This window comes from Haliotis rubra, unplaced genomic scaffold (assembly GCF_003918875.1).
Source record: "Haliotis rubra isolate DU_JTF1 unplaced genomic scaffold, ASM391887v1 Scf478, whole genome shotgun sequence".
NCBI classification, from domain to species: Eukaryota; Metazoa; Mollusca; class Gastropoda; order Lepetellida; family Haliotidae; genus Haliotis; species Haliotis rubra.
In genome coordinates this window covers 389595-404459 of record NW_025767166.1, presented here as the reverse complement: position 1 = coordinate 404459, position 14865 = coordinate 389595, and the positions used below count along the sequence as shown (strand labels likewise).

Below are 14865 nucleotides of genomic sequence, written 5' to 3'. Positions count from 1 at the left end.
CTTGGTGTATATTACCAACGCGTATGAAAACCCTTTATCTTTGTCATGTTTAGGTATTTACCTCTATATTTGTATTGTCTGCAGGTATCGGGTTTAGTATGGTCTTCCTGCCAGCCATAATCATTGTTGGACTATATTTCAATAAAAGACGTGCCATAGCAACGGGCATAGCAACCAGTGGTTCCGGTGTTGGAACATTCGCGTACGCGCATATATGTGACAATCTTCTTCATGCATTCGACTGGAGGGGGACAGTTCTCATCTTGTCCGGCCTCGTTCTGAACTGTTTGGTATGCGGCTTCCTGTTCCGGCCTTTTGTGGAACAGAAACTGCGCCAGAAGTTTGAGAGAGATAACGACACGGGCGGAAGTAGTGGCTACGGAGGGTCCAGTGAAGAGAACGAGTGTGTCAAATCTAAGGAGGATATATACGAATGTTTGAAACCCCTCCTCAGCAAGAAGTACCGTGATACAAAGCCGGATGTGTTACTACCCATGGATCCATCCAACATGAGACAGGATACCGCAGCAAGGATGACGAAGAGCGCCGAGAACATCAGTCGTCTGCACGTTGCAGTTCCCCTACAGCGTTTACACAAAAGTACCCACAACATCATGATGAAGAACTCGCTAGACGACCTACAGGTGGAGAAGATCAAGCGAGGACTCTCCAAGCCGATTCTGCGGAAGGATATCTTCTACTCGGGCAGCATACGTCACCTACAGCAGTTCCAGCACTGTCGGACGTTGTCGCAGTTTCTGGCCGAGATGACCCAGGATATGGACGTGGAGGAGATAGAGAGTATTGACGAGCGCTGCCGCTTCAAGAAGGGCTGGCTAGCTCGTCTGAAGTACACCCTGGGCACGGACCTGTTCAAGAAGCCGGTCTTCCTACTGCTCCTCATCACCTTCACTATGTGGACAGGTCGGTACATCCTTGCATATATTGTACATGGGGACAGGTAGATACTGCACACCTTCACCATGTGGACAGGTCGGTACATCCTTGCATATATTGTACATGGGGACAGGTAGATACAGCACACCTTCACCATGTGGACAGGTCGGTACATCCTTGCATATATTGTACATGGGGACAGGTAGATACAGCACACCTTCACCATGTGGACAGGTCGGTACATCCTTGCATATATTGTACATGGGGACAGGTAGATACAGCACACCTTCACCATGTGGACAGGTCGGTACATCCTTGCATATATTGTACATGGGGACAGGTAGATACAGCACACCTTCACCATGTGGACAGGTCGGTACATCCTTGCATATATTGTACATGGGGACAGGTAGATGCAGCACATCTTGTACATGGGGACAGATAGTGCAGACCGACCACATAACATTCAGTCTGGCAGCTGGGATTAGTGCCCCATGCAGATTGGTGCATATTGAACGCTGAATTGTTTGGAAGAGGGTTAGGGTAAATTCTACATTCAACATTTTGAGAACGGAACTTTCTTCCAAAATACGGCTCCAAGTAGGTTTAATCCAGACTCACTCCTAACTGTTCATTATCGTTGTATCTCGTCAAAGAGAACTCCGTACGCATCATAACACCTGCAGCCATATTGCTGATTCCATACTGACTCTTGTCTCCATCTCCTCCAGTGCAGTCCGTGCCGCTCACGTATGTCCCCGACTACGCTGTCTCTATCGGCCTGGACAGGTCCCAGGCTGCCTTCCTCATCTCCATCGTCGGCATATCCAACACCATCGGCCGCATCTTCGCCGGCTTCGTCACCGATTTTTTCAACATTCGCAGCATCGTCATCTACATCTTCGCATTACTCACGGCCTCTGCTGTCAACTTCGTCCTACCATTTTGCAATAGCTTTGCCCTTCTGGCCTGCTGTGCGGGCGTCTTCGGGCTTTGTATGGGTGAGTCTAGACACAGCACCTGGCACAACACACTTACATGCAGTGAAATTCTAAGATAGAAATATGAATCGTAATTGCTGAATTTAACCCCAAAAAAACCCCCGAATGGTTGAAACATGCAAATGATTTTTTCTTAAATGTTCGTGAAAACGGAAAATAACGTATTATTTGATGTCTTTTATCAGATGATTCTCGTTTTGCATCGAACAGTTAGATTTACGCTTTGAATAGAAAACATACCCGTCGCTGAGAGTTGTCACATGGGCTACGATCATTGTACATGTCTTCCTGTTGCTGTTTCAGCTGTGGCGGTATCAATGCGGACAATCGTGCTGGCTGACAACCTCGGTATTGAGTACCTTACGTCTTCCTTCGGACTGGTGGCGATGTTCCAGGGCATGGCCTTCACAGTCTTCCCTCCCATAGGCGGTGAGTATACATGGCCTTCACAGTCTTCCCTCCTATAGGCGGTGAGTATACATGGTCTTCACAGTCTTCCCTTCTATAGGCGGTGAGTATACAAGGCCTTCACTGTCATCCCTCCTATAGGTGGTGAGTATACAAGGCCTTCACTGTCTTCGCTTCTATAGGCGGTGAGTATACATGGCCTTCACAGTCTTCCCTTCTATAGGCGGTGAGTATACATGGCCTTCACAGTCTTCCCTCCTATAGGCGGTGAGTATACATGGCCTTCACAGTCTTCCCTTCTATAGGCGGTGAGTATACATGTCCTTCACAGTCTTCCCTTCTATAGGCGGTGAGTATACATGGCCTTCACAGTCTTCCCTTCTATAGGCGGTGAGTATACATGGCCTTCACAGTCTTCCCTTCTATAGGCGGTGAGTATACATGGCCTTCACAGTCTTCCCTCCTATAGGCGGTGAGTATACATGGCCTTCACAGTCTTCCCTCCTATAGGCGGTGAGTATACATAGCCTTCACAGTCTTCTCTCCTATAGGCGGTGAGTATACATGGCCTTCACAGTCTTCCCTTCTATAGGCGGTGAGTATACATGGCCTTCACAGTCTTCCCTCCTATAGGTGGTGAGTATACATGGCCTTCACAGTCTTCCCTCCTATAGGCGGTGAGTATACATAGCCTTCACAGTCTTCTCTCCTATAGGCGGTGAGTATACATGGCCTTCACAGTCTTCCCTCCTATAGGCGGTGAGTATACAAGGCCTTCACAGTCTTCCTTCCTGTAGGTGGTGAGTATACATGGCCTTCACAGTCTTCCCTACTGTAAGCGGTGAGTATGGCCTTCACAGTCTTCCTTCCTGTAGGTGGTGAGTATACAAGGCCTTCACAGTCTTCCCTCCTATAGGCAGTGAGTATACATGGCCTTCACAGTCTTCCCTACTGTTGGTGGTGAGTAAAGAAGGCCTTCACAGTCTTTCTTCCTATAGGCAGTGAGTATACATGGCCTTCACAGTCTTCCCTTCTATAGGTGGTGGGTTTTGCCTTCACAGTCTTCCTTGCAATGGTTCGGGAAACTGCGTTTAACTCACTCACTCTGTCATCTGCCATTACACATTACAGTCAAGCAGCACATCAGTTAAACCAATCAGCGAGGTATTGCTGCCTACAGCCGTCCTCCACACCACCAGCGAGGTATTGCTGCCTACAGCCGTCCTCCACACAACCAGCGAGGTATTGCTGCCTACAGCCGTCCTCCACACAACCAGCGAGGTATTGCTGCCTACAGCCGTCCTCCACACCACCAGCGAGGTATTGCTGCCTACAGCCGTCCTCCACACAACCAGCGAGGTATTGCTGCCTACAGCCGTCCTCCACACCACCAGCGAGGTATTGCTGCCTACAGCCGTCCTCCACACAACCAGCGAGGTATTGCTGCCTACAGCCGTCCTCCACACCACCAGCGAGGTATTGCTGCCTACAGCCGTCCTCCACACAACCAGCGAGGTATTGCTGCCTACAGCCGTCCTCCACACAACCAGCGAGGTATTGCTGCCTACAGCCGTCCTCCACACAATCAGCGAGGTATTGCTGCCTACAGCCGTCCTCCACACAACCAGCGAGGTATTGCTGCCTACAGCCGTCCTCCACACAACCAGCGAGGTATTGCTGCCTACAGCCGTCCTCCACACAATCAGCGAGGTATTGCTGCCTACAGCCGTCCTCCACACAATCAGCGAGGTATTGCTGCCTACAGCCGTCCTCCACACAACCAGCGAGGTATTGCTGCCTACAGCCGTCCTCCACACAACCAGCGAGGTATTGCTGCCTACAGCCGTCCTCCACACAACCAGCGAGGTATTGCTGCCTACAGCCGTCCTCCACACAACCAGCGAGGTATTGCTGCCTACAGCCGTCCTCCACACAACCAGCGAGGTATAGCTGCCTACAGCCGTCCTCCACACAACCAGCGAGGTATTGCTGCCTACAGCCGTCCTCCACACAATCAGCGAGGTATTGCTGCCTACAGCCGTCCTCCACACAACCAGCGAGGTATTGCTGCCTACAGCCGTCCTCCACACAACCAGCGAGGTATTGCTGCCTACAGCCGTCCTCCACACAACCAGCGAGGTATTGCTGCCTACAGCCGTCCTCCACACAACCAGCGAGGTATTGCTGCCTACAGCCGTCCTCCACACAACCAGCGAGGTATTGCTGCCTACAGCCGTCCTCCACACAACCAGCGAGGTATTGCTGCCTACAGCCGTCCTCCACACAATCAGCGAGGTATTGCTGCCTACAGCCGTCCTCCACACAACCAGCGAGGTATTGCTGCCTACAGCCGTCCTCCACAAAACCAGCGAGGTATTGCTGCCTACAGCCGTCCTCCACACAACCAGCGAGGTATTGCTGCCTACAGCCGTCCTCCACACAACCAGCGAGGTATTGCTGCCTACAGCCGTCCTCCACACAACCAGCGAGGTATTGCTGCCTACAGCCGTCCTCCACACCACCAGCGAGGTATTGCTGCCTACAGCCGTCCTCCACACCACCAGCGAGGTATTGCTGCCTACAGCCGTCCTCCACACAACCAGCGAGGTATTGCTGCCTACAGCCGTCCTCCACACAACCAGCGAGGTATTGCTGCCTACAGCCGTCCTCCACACAACCAGCGAGGTATTGCTGCCTACAGCCGTCCTCCACACCACCAGCGAGGTATTGCTGCCTACAGCCGTCCTCCACACAACCAGCGAGGTATTGCTGCCTACAGCCGTCCTCCACACAACCAGCGAGGTATTGCTGCCTACAGCCGTCCTCCACACAACCAGCGAGGTATTGCTGCCTACAGCCGTCCTCCACACAACCAGCGAGGTATTGCTGCCTACAGCCGTCCTCCACACAACCAGCGAGGTATTGCTGCCTACAGCCGTCCTCCACACAACCAGCGAGGTATTGCTGCCTACAGCCGTCCTCCACACAACCAGCGAGGTATTGCTGCCTACAGCCGTCCTCCACACAACCAGCGAGGTATTGCTGCCTACAGCCGTCCTCCACACAACCAGCGAGGTATTGCTGCCTACAGCCGTCCTCCACACAACCAGCGAGGTATTGCTGCCTACAGCCGTCCTCCACACAACCAGCGAGGTATTGCTGCCTACAGCCGTCCTCCACACAACCAGCGAGGTATTGCTGCCTACAGCCGTCCTCCACACAACCAGCGAGGTATTGCTGCCTACAGCCGTCCTCCACACAACCAGCGAGGTATTGCTGCCTACAGCCGTCCTCCACACAAATCAGCGAGGTATTGCTGCCTACAGCCGTCCTCCACACAATCAGCGAGGTATTGCTGCCTACAGCCGTCCTCCACACAACCAGCGAGGTATTGCTGCCTACAGCCGTCCTCCACACAACCAGCGAGGTATTGCTGCCTACAGCCGTCCTCCACCACAACCAGCGAGGTATTGCTGCCTACAGCCGTCCTCCACACAACCAGCGAGGTATTGCTGCCTACAGCCGTCCTCCACACAACCAGCGAGGTATTGCTGCCTACAGCCGTCCTCCACACAACCAGCGAGGTATTGCTGCCTACAGCCGTCCTCCACACAACCAGCGAGGTATTGCTGCCTACAGCCGTCCTCCACACAACCAGCGAGGTATAGCTGCCTACAGCCGTCCTCCACATAATCAGAACGCACTCAGCCATGATTGAGCTGGAATATTAATGCCGTTTCACGCCTGACTCAGTTTAAGCTGAACTGAAAGACAAAGAAAAGGCTCCTATGTTTGATTTAACATTAACCAGGATGTGGTCACAGCAAAATGATGTATTTGGGGTGTTTGGGGTGACTCTTGTCAGTTGTGTTTGATATGTTAGAAATTTGGTTCCAAGCGTATACATAATTTTGCTAGTGAGTTTATATCGACCGTCTGTAAAATATAGAGCTTTTTCTCATACAGTTTAATTGACATGGTTTACTTTCACCATTCATTTAATCCTTGTGCTATTTACATGGATGTCAATATTGAAATGTTCAATATGATTTGCCTTATTGCTGACTCGCCCTTTAATGTAAACTGAATCACAAACCACAAAGACCGCCTCCGTGGTGTAGTGGTTAGAGCGTCCGCCTGGAAGTGCGGAAGCTCGCGGGTTCGATCCCCGACCGCGTCATACCAAAAGACGTTAAAATATGGTAATTGTTGGTCCCTGCCTGGCGCTCGGCATTAATGGGTACAACAAGGACTGGTCGGCTCGGAGTCAGTATAATGTGTCTGAGTTGGGGTATTCATGCTTCACTGCGGCATGGTATCTCAGTGGGCTAGCACTATAAAACCAGTTTCAGGCTAGTACAAGCAGCCGCACATACACACGCATGCACGTCGTCATATGAGCGAAATATTCTCATACACGACGTTAAACCCAATTCCACCACCACCACCACACAAACCACAAATCTCTCACTCACTCACTTACTCACTCACTCACACAAAATGTTAGTCTGTTTTGGAACTGACAAGCGGCCCTGTCGCTTCGGTGCCCAGTCCTGTAATATTGGTTTTGTACAATCCCAAAGCTAAGGTGATGTAACAGTGGTTTATCATTGACATTGTGCAATCACAGCGGTAAGGTGATCGGAAAAATACTTTAACATTGCCTTTGTACAAACTGAGCTTGATGGATCGTGACAATACTTTAACTCTGACTTATGCTTATTGGCAAAACGTTGTCAATATCGTCATTATAACCTGGACATCGTAGCTGTACTATAACCCTCATCTATCACACGCAAAATGCTGTGCATGTTGAACTATAAACCAGAAGTAAAATTCTTGAGCATGCCACTATTGGATTGACTGAGTTTGGTTTTACGCCGCTTTTAGCAATATTCCAGCAACATCACGGCAGGGGACACCAGAAATGGGCTTCACACATTGTGCCCAGCCACTATTGGACTTCAGCTTGGACCCAAAAGATGTATTCTCATGGTCAGGTTCCCCTGTGGTCGAAAATAGACGGGCCAGGTAAATCCCAGAGTAAAGTTAGGCCAACGTGATGTAGTGGATAAATAGTCTGTCGGGAGTGGACTTCTCTACCTATGAAGATTTGGGTTAGAAGTGGTCTTCAGCAACCCGTGCTTGCTGTAAGGGGAGACCAACGGGATCGGGTGGTCAGGCTCTCTGACATGGTTGACACATGTCATCTTATCCCAATTGCGTTGATCGATGCTCATGCTGTTGATCACTGGATTGTCCGGTCCAGACTCGATTATTTACAGATCGCCGCCGTATGGCTGGAATATTGTTGATTGCGGCGTTGTTCAACAAACAGACAGACAGAGTTCTCCGTGGGCAAGTGGGTCGAGTCTCTGGTCGCAGATCGTAAGGCTGATGGTTCAATCCCGTTTTGCGTCGTACTTGTTATTACCTTGCCCGATGCTGTGTATTAAGGGGGTAAAACAAGGATCGGTTGGCTGGGGTCAGTATACTGTCTAAGCGGTGTATCCATGATAGATTCGTCAAGAACAATCACCTTCATCGCGGTCTTAAACCCTGTTTGAACTCACCATATACCATTCTAGCCTCTTGACTCATATAGGACCCCTGACTCTATCTTGACCATCTTGATTTGTGTTTAGCCGACATGATAGGTCACGTGTCACTGGAATATGGGTGTGAGTGTTATGTACATATATGAATAGGGTCATTCAATATTTGTCCAGACAGCTTACGATGATTAAATCCCGGCCTGTTCAGCGGGTCAGTGACCCCTTGATCTCTGACCCAGTCAGGAGATAATCTGTCTGAGGTTTAAGGGCGAGGGTGTTACTAAGGATGTATCGGGTATTTCGGTAACCTAATAACTCTTGACCTTGACATTGAGGCAAGGGAAGATAACTGCCTTGTTAAAGAGCTCTTTCACTACAATATATTACCACAAAATCTCCACAAAATCTCCCACTTTGCCTCTGCATGTTTTATTAGAATTTCTCGGAATCCAACACCCCAAGAAAGTGAGTGAGTGAGTTTTGGTTTTACGCCGCTTATAGCAATATTCCAGCAATATCACAGCGGGGGACACCAGAAATGGGCTTCACACTTTGTACCCATGTGGGGAATCGAACCCGGGTCTTCGGCGTGACGGGCGAACGCTTTAACCACTAGGCTACAAACAGGCTAAATATATGAATGCACATAATGGTGGAATTTTGATCCTGATGATTTAGAACATCATTATAACAAAATTAATCTTGGTTCTGAAAAGATTATATTATCCTACTCATGCGCGGATCCGGAGGGGGGGTGCGGGGGTGCGCCCCCCGCCCCGTTTTTATGTTTTATGCCCAGGGTTCCGAGGATTGGGGTGCACCCACCCCAAACGAAAATCCTGTATCCGCCCCTGCTACTAAATACATACTACCTTAATAAAATTTATACTATTAACAATAACAGTCATTCAATCACTGAGCGTGTAGTCATAACAGTCACTGCTCCAAACCAGTCTGGTTTTTAGAACTGCAAAATGTTTACATGCACTGGAAGCAAGTGGGCAAATGGCACATGTTACGTGCCTTAGGCACACCTTAAACCTACCATCGCCCCTGTTCGACTGTGGGGCGGTGGGGTAGCCCAGTGGTTAAAGCGTTGCCTCGTCACGCCGAAGATGCGGGTTCGATTCCCCACATGGGTACAATGTGTGAAGCCATTTTCGGGGTTCCCCCGCCGTGATATTGCTGGAATATTGCTAAAAGCGGCGTAAAACCAAACTCAGTCAGTCAGTCAGTAGACATGTTAAGTTCGTATCGAGGCTACACTGCGAGTAGCTACGGTCTACAAGGGCCGGGTGTAATCTGTTTGACCTGCTGACCTGTCGAACTCTATCTGATACTATAAGTAGCCCAATCTCCATCTTATCTGGCAAACATTCCACCACAATCTTGTACATCTTGCGGTAAATTTCCGTGGCGCGTGTTGACGTGACATCCACGGAGTCACGTGACACCATGACATACCCGGTCAACGACCTCGGTACCGATTCTGCAGGAGTTCACCTATAACGTCATATTTGTCCGTCGCATTTAACAACCCCGACGTCTTGTCTGTACAACAGACAGTGTTAAATAATAGGTTTGAAGTAATCTGCTTATAGTCTGTTTGCATTGAAAACGTACCGATGAACTTCACTTTAAGCAAAAAGGAAAATCAAATAAAGTGACATTAAGACTGTGAATCCTCATAAATTTACCTTGCAAACTGAACATTTAAATCTCAGAATTCTATTTATTGTAGGACAAAAGTTGTTTAACAAACGATCATACGTTCAAATCGCGTGCGGTTCGTGATGAGCGTTAACTTAGACCAACCCTTGTTCTCGGTGTTTCATTTACTGTGCATACACCTTGTATTACAAACCAATAATAGCGATTTGAAACTATGATCGTTTGTTAAACAACTTTTATCCTAAGTTGAATAAAATTCTGAGATTTAAATGGTCAGTTGGCAAGGTAATATTATGAGGATTCGCAATCTTAATTTCATCTTATTCGATTTACTTTTTTGTTTAAATTGACATTCATCGGTACGTTTTCAATGCAAACAGACTATCTTTTATAACACCTGTTGAACACCTGCATGTGGCGCTCGCTCTCCTCTTTCATGAACACCAAGATGTCGTTGGCGTTACGGTGATCTACTGTCACTATCGAGGTCTTGTGCTTTGTCCTTTTCCCCCTGTCTTGTACACATATTACCCCTGAAGATCCGGGTTAGATTTGGTCCTCAGCATCCCATGTCCGTCGTAAGAGGCGGGTAAAGGGATCGGGTGGTCAGGCTCGCTGACTTGGTTGATGCATGCGTTGAACAATAACTGACTGACTGTGTTTAGTTTTACGCCGCTTTTAGCAATATTCCAGCAATATCACGGCGGGGGACACCAGAAATGGGCTTCACACATTGTGCCCATGTGGGGAATCGAACCCGGGTCTTCGGCGTGACGAGCCAACGCTTTAACCACTAGGCTACCCCACCGTCCCCCGTTGAACAATATACAATCAAACAAGATCTTGTAGGCCTACACATATATTGCGTTTCCAATGTCATTGTTTTATTGTCACTTGCTGGTACTCATGTAACTCTGATTGTATTACACTGTCCAGTAAACATGTTGTGTGCAACTGCCAATGCCTAGTACACCAGCACTGATCTATTGTACGAGCCGAGTGCACTGTTATACTCTCCCAGTTAGATATTATGAATCTATTTTTATTCAACCAACCTTTTTATAAGGAAAGACACTTTCAGATTTGTATTTTATTTTAAATCCTCTTTTTGCTGCACCCTCAAAGAACACAACCCGTTTGTCGACCCACCATCAAGAAAACCCTTCGAGAACAGCGGTATAGCTACAGTCGTAGCGCTACGATAACTTTCTGAAACAGGGCCCTGATCTATTGGCTGCACCCCAAACAACAAATCAGCTGTTATTCGGCACACACTAAGCGCTGCTTCGGTCTCTCGTCCTCCGGCCTCGTTACCTGTATCTGTGTAGCTGGCCAGATGTTGGCGGTGCCCCACATTGTGTGTTGCGCGTGTTCGCGGCTATCTGGCTTGTGTCTCCAGATGCACCGGTAACTTTCCTGCTGGACACGTTCTGCTGATAGACCACCTTTGGACTTAGGCCAATACAAACGTCTTGCGTTTCTCGTTTCCGCCAGATTCTGCTCGATAGCTGTGTGTCTTGTATTACACGCCGATCGATGTATGGTCTCGGCTTTATTGTATAACATCGCACCATTACAGTAGGCTGATAGCACCTGCAGTAGTCTGGACACATAGACCAGGGGTAGATGTCATGAACACTTTCTCAATCTTCGGGGGCACTTTTCAAACAAGACCGATTCTGAGTTGTTGGGGGTGGGTGGGTGGATGGGTGAGTGAGTGAGTCGATGTGCGGATGGGTTTGGGTGTGTGGGTGAGTGAGTGAATGTTTGTTTGGGTAGGTTAGTGAGTGAGTAGTGGATGCGTGGGTGGTTTGGGGTGTTTGAGAGAGTGAGTGAGTGAGTGAGTGGATGTGCGGGTGGGTTTGGGTGTCTGGGTGAGCGAGTGAATGTTTGTTTGGGTAGGTTAGTGAGTGAGTAGTGGATGCGTGGGTGGCTTGGGGTGTTTGGGAGAGTGAGTGAGTGGGTGATATGTCTGAACACTACCCTGATCCAGCTGTCAATTGTATCTCTATGTTAAGGACATCTCAAAGAGATGGAGTTCTTGACAGTTCACCACTTTGGTGTAATCCATGAAAACATATATATATAGAGAGAGATAATATACAGAAATATTATTGTGTATGCCTGCTATAGCAGATGTGGTCATGTTCATAAGATTTGCTGCGCTTTGAGTAATAGATTCATCATGAATTTATTGATATTGATATACCTATCGGGTACCGTTGTATAAATGCGACCTTGCGCTAAGGTGACCGTAACTCCCATACCTTAACATAGACTTAAGGTAGTCTTAGCGCTAAGGTTGTTTTGTACAGAGGCACCCAGCTTATTTGTAAATCTGAACACGATAATGAGACCCGTGTAGATCCGTTATACAATTTGTCTTCAGCGTTGTATAGCTGTCGTAAGTCATGACTCGATTGTTTACACTCAGCCGTCAAGTAGCGCTTTAAAATAGCTGAGTATGGCGCAAACAGACAACAGTACCATAATGATAAAATTATAAAATATAGTTCTCATTATTTCTGAGACTAACACATGTCAATATACTTTGTAGATTTTGCTCAAAGCAGACAAAGTTTCGAGAGCATTCATTCGATATACGTCAGCCAATCAGCACTCAGGCCTCTCATGATGTATATTTGGTCTGTTATATTTCCAGGTAAACTGTACGATGTAACTGGGACGTTCATGTCGCCGTTCCTGATGGCAGGGGCCATGTACGCCATCTCCTTCATCTCCACCTGCATCGTCACCTTCCTCAGACGCGGCGGTCCAGTCATCACCGTGGAGGAAGTGGAAATCCCGGCGGAAGACAACGCCGCATGATCGGCTATCATCGTTGGATTCCGTCATTCACCTCCGGGATGTGTTCCACGAAAATCGTGGAGCGTTTTAACTTTGCCGTCTGCAAAGTAGACAACTGTGTGTTTTGAATTGATCATTGGACATAAGGGCGTTTTATGTGTTGTGGCTCTAATACATTCTTGGACGCCACGTCTTCCACAGAAGGTCAAGGTTATAAGGGTTTGCGACTGTGTCTGTTCTTAAGAAGACTGTGTTAGCGCATTGCCGTGTTCATCACGCGACTGTTATGCAAATGCGATTGGACTTAGTTATTTAAAGATGAAAAACATCCGTCCCAGCCACATTCAATCGGTGAGCGTGACATCACATACTTATCTCGGAGCATGCAAACTATCGTCTCAGAATGCATGTCGCTCGGATGACAGTTGCCATGGTTCACGGATCACGTGACTTGGTACTGCCATTCATGTGGGTCAAAGAGTCACTATTGTCAGGTTTCCTGTCGGAGTCAGCACGCCCAAGGGACCCAATCCACAAAGCGAGTGTAACATTACGACCTGTCACAACTCTACAGAGAGCTCCGGATACAAGGTGTCTGGTATAGCGAGGGTGTACTGTAGCGAAACTATAATGTCAGCCACGTTTAACCAATATTCCAAAGACCGGAATACTAAGGTTTCGCAATCATTTGGATTGAGGAGGTATCTGTGTCCTGTAACAGTATTTTAACATGTGTCTTCCTTCAGAACGGGTCTCATGAAGGCCATGGGAGTACATTTGTCATTGCCATCTTTAAGAGCCTGCTGAGAAAACTATCTGTCTCCATGTCCTACTATATTTCCTAATGTGCCCATCATCTGTGAACTGTTCTAGTAACACATATATAATCAGTTTAGAACTCCATATCTATCATATCTAAGGGATTGGGTGGTCAGGCTTGCTGACTTGGTTGACTCATGTCATCGTATCCCAAATTGCGGACATCGGTACTCATGATGTTGATCACTGGATTGTCTGGTCCAGACTCGCCATATTACAGCCCACCGCCATATAGCTGCAATATTTCTGAGTGCGGCGTAAAAATAAACTCACTCACTCATATATAATGGCCTCTGAGCGTGCGCACTCTTACATCACTGAGCGTGACAATTGTCTGGGGTTGCCATTTTGCAGGTGTTGATTTTGACCTCCATGTGGAGATTTGGACCTTCATTTTGCAGATTGGGACCTTCGTTTCGTAGTTGGGGAGTCTGGGACCCCCGTTTTGTAGATTTCGACCCTTATTTTACCCACCGAACGCTCCCTCCCATCTCCCACTTTGAAAAAAATAACCAGGTGAATATTAGTTGTTTGACCGCATGTACCAACACTTGTTGTGGGGATCTAGTTTTTGAAGTGTTTATACACATAAGGTTTTCATGTTATTCTGTTTTGTACCTTATTTCTGTGATAATATGAGAATGAAAAGTTAAGTCTGTATCTATGCAAAGTGAGACTGGATAAGTGAGTGATCGAGTGAAATGGGTTTAAAGTCGCTTTGAACTGGGTGTCATCTCGGCGTGTCTGCTAAATGTGGGAAGAAATCCCGAAGGCCTGCAGGACTTTGACATATTGTTGGTAATAGGCAAAACGTCTGATAAGTGTAACTCTGAAGTGTGTGTGATTTTTTCTGAATAAAACAATTAAACAATTGTTACTTGTTACTTGTCATTTCATAATTCTGACTTTCACGGCTTTCACGGGGACTTTGGTGTGGCACTTAGTAGAGCTGTAAAAATAAGTTGGAGATCTAGTGTAGATTGTTTCACTTTGTGCGATTTATTTATTTAGTCAGACCGCAGGAAGAATACTTCATCTGTAGCTGTGTTGTGTTCAAAGGTTACCGCCACGGTCATTAATAATTTATGACTGCTTCACTCAACAGGTTATTCTAAACACGTTTAACAAGTTGATCTTACTCAGTGCACATGTCCATAGTTGGAAGCCTGGCTGGAGACTCATCAAACGCACCACTGGTGAGGTGAGGTGAGATTGGATTTAACGTCGTGCTTGAGAATATTTCGCTCGTATGACGACGTGCATGCATGTGTATGTGTATGTGCAGCTGCTTGTACTAGCCATGACTTAAGCTGGTTTTATAGTGCTAGCCCACTGAGATACCATGCCACAGTGAAGCATGAATACCCCACTCAGACACAGTATACTGACTCCGAGCCGACCAGTCCTTCTTGTACCCATTAATGCCGAGCGCCAGGCAGGGACCAACAAGTACCATATTTTAACGTCTTTTGGTATGACACGGTCGTGGATCGAACCCGCGACCTTCCACCCCCTGAACTCCCCACTGGCTCTGCCAACCCAAAAATCTTCAATGTGGTCAAAAATCTTCTCAAAAGTGGGGGTGGGGGGGTCCGAACCCCCTGAAACAAACACACACAACACACACGTACACGCGCGCGCGCACGCACGCACGCACACACACACACACACACACATACAAATCTGGATCCGGCAATGGACATGCA

The 14865-nt window shown here is 47.8% G+C and overlaps 1 protein-coding gene across 3 annotated transcripts in view; it reads left to right on the top strand.

Annotated features, from left to right (window-relative positions):
• LOC124290925 (monocarboxylate transporter 12-B-like) overlaps positions 1-14032 on the top strand; it is a 29651-nt gene extending 15619 nt beyond the window's left edge. For all 3 annotated transcript variants that reach the window (XM_046727770.1, XM_046727769.1, XM_046727771.1), the window contains exons 4-7: positions 85-924; positions 1629-1898; positions 2202-2327; positions 12195-14032. In XM_046727770.1, coding sequence (XP_046583726.1) covers positions 85-924; positions 1629-1898; positions 2202-2327; positions 12195-12361 — 1403 coding nt within the window. In that variant the 3' untranslated portion in view covers positions 12362-14032. The remainder of the gene's footprint in view (positions 1-84; positions 925-1628; positions 1899-2201; positions 2328-12194) is intronic.
• Positions 14033-14865: the final 833 nt, after the last annotated feature.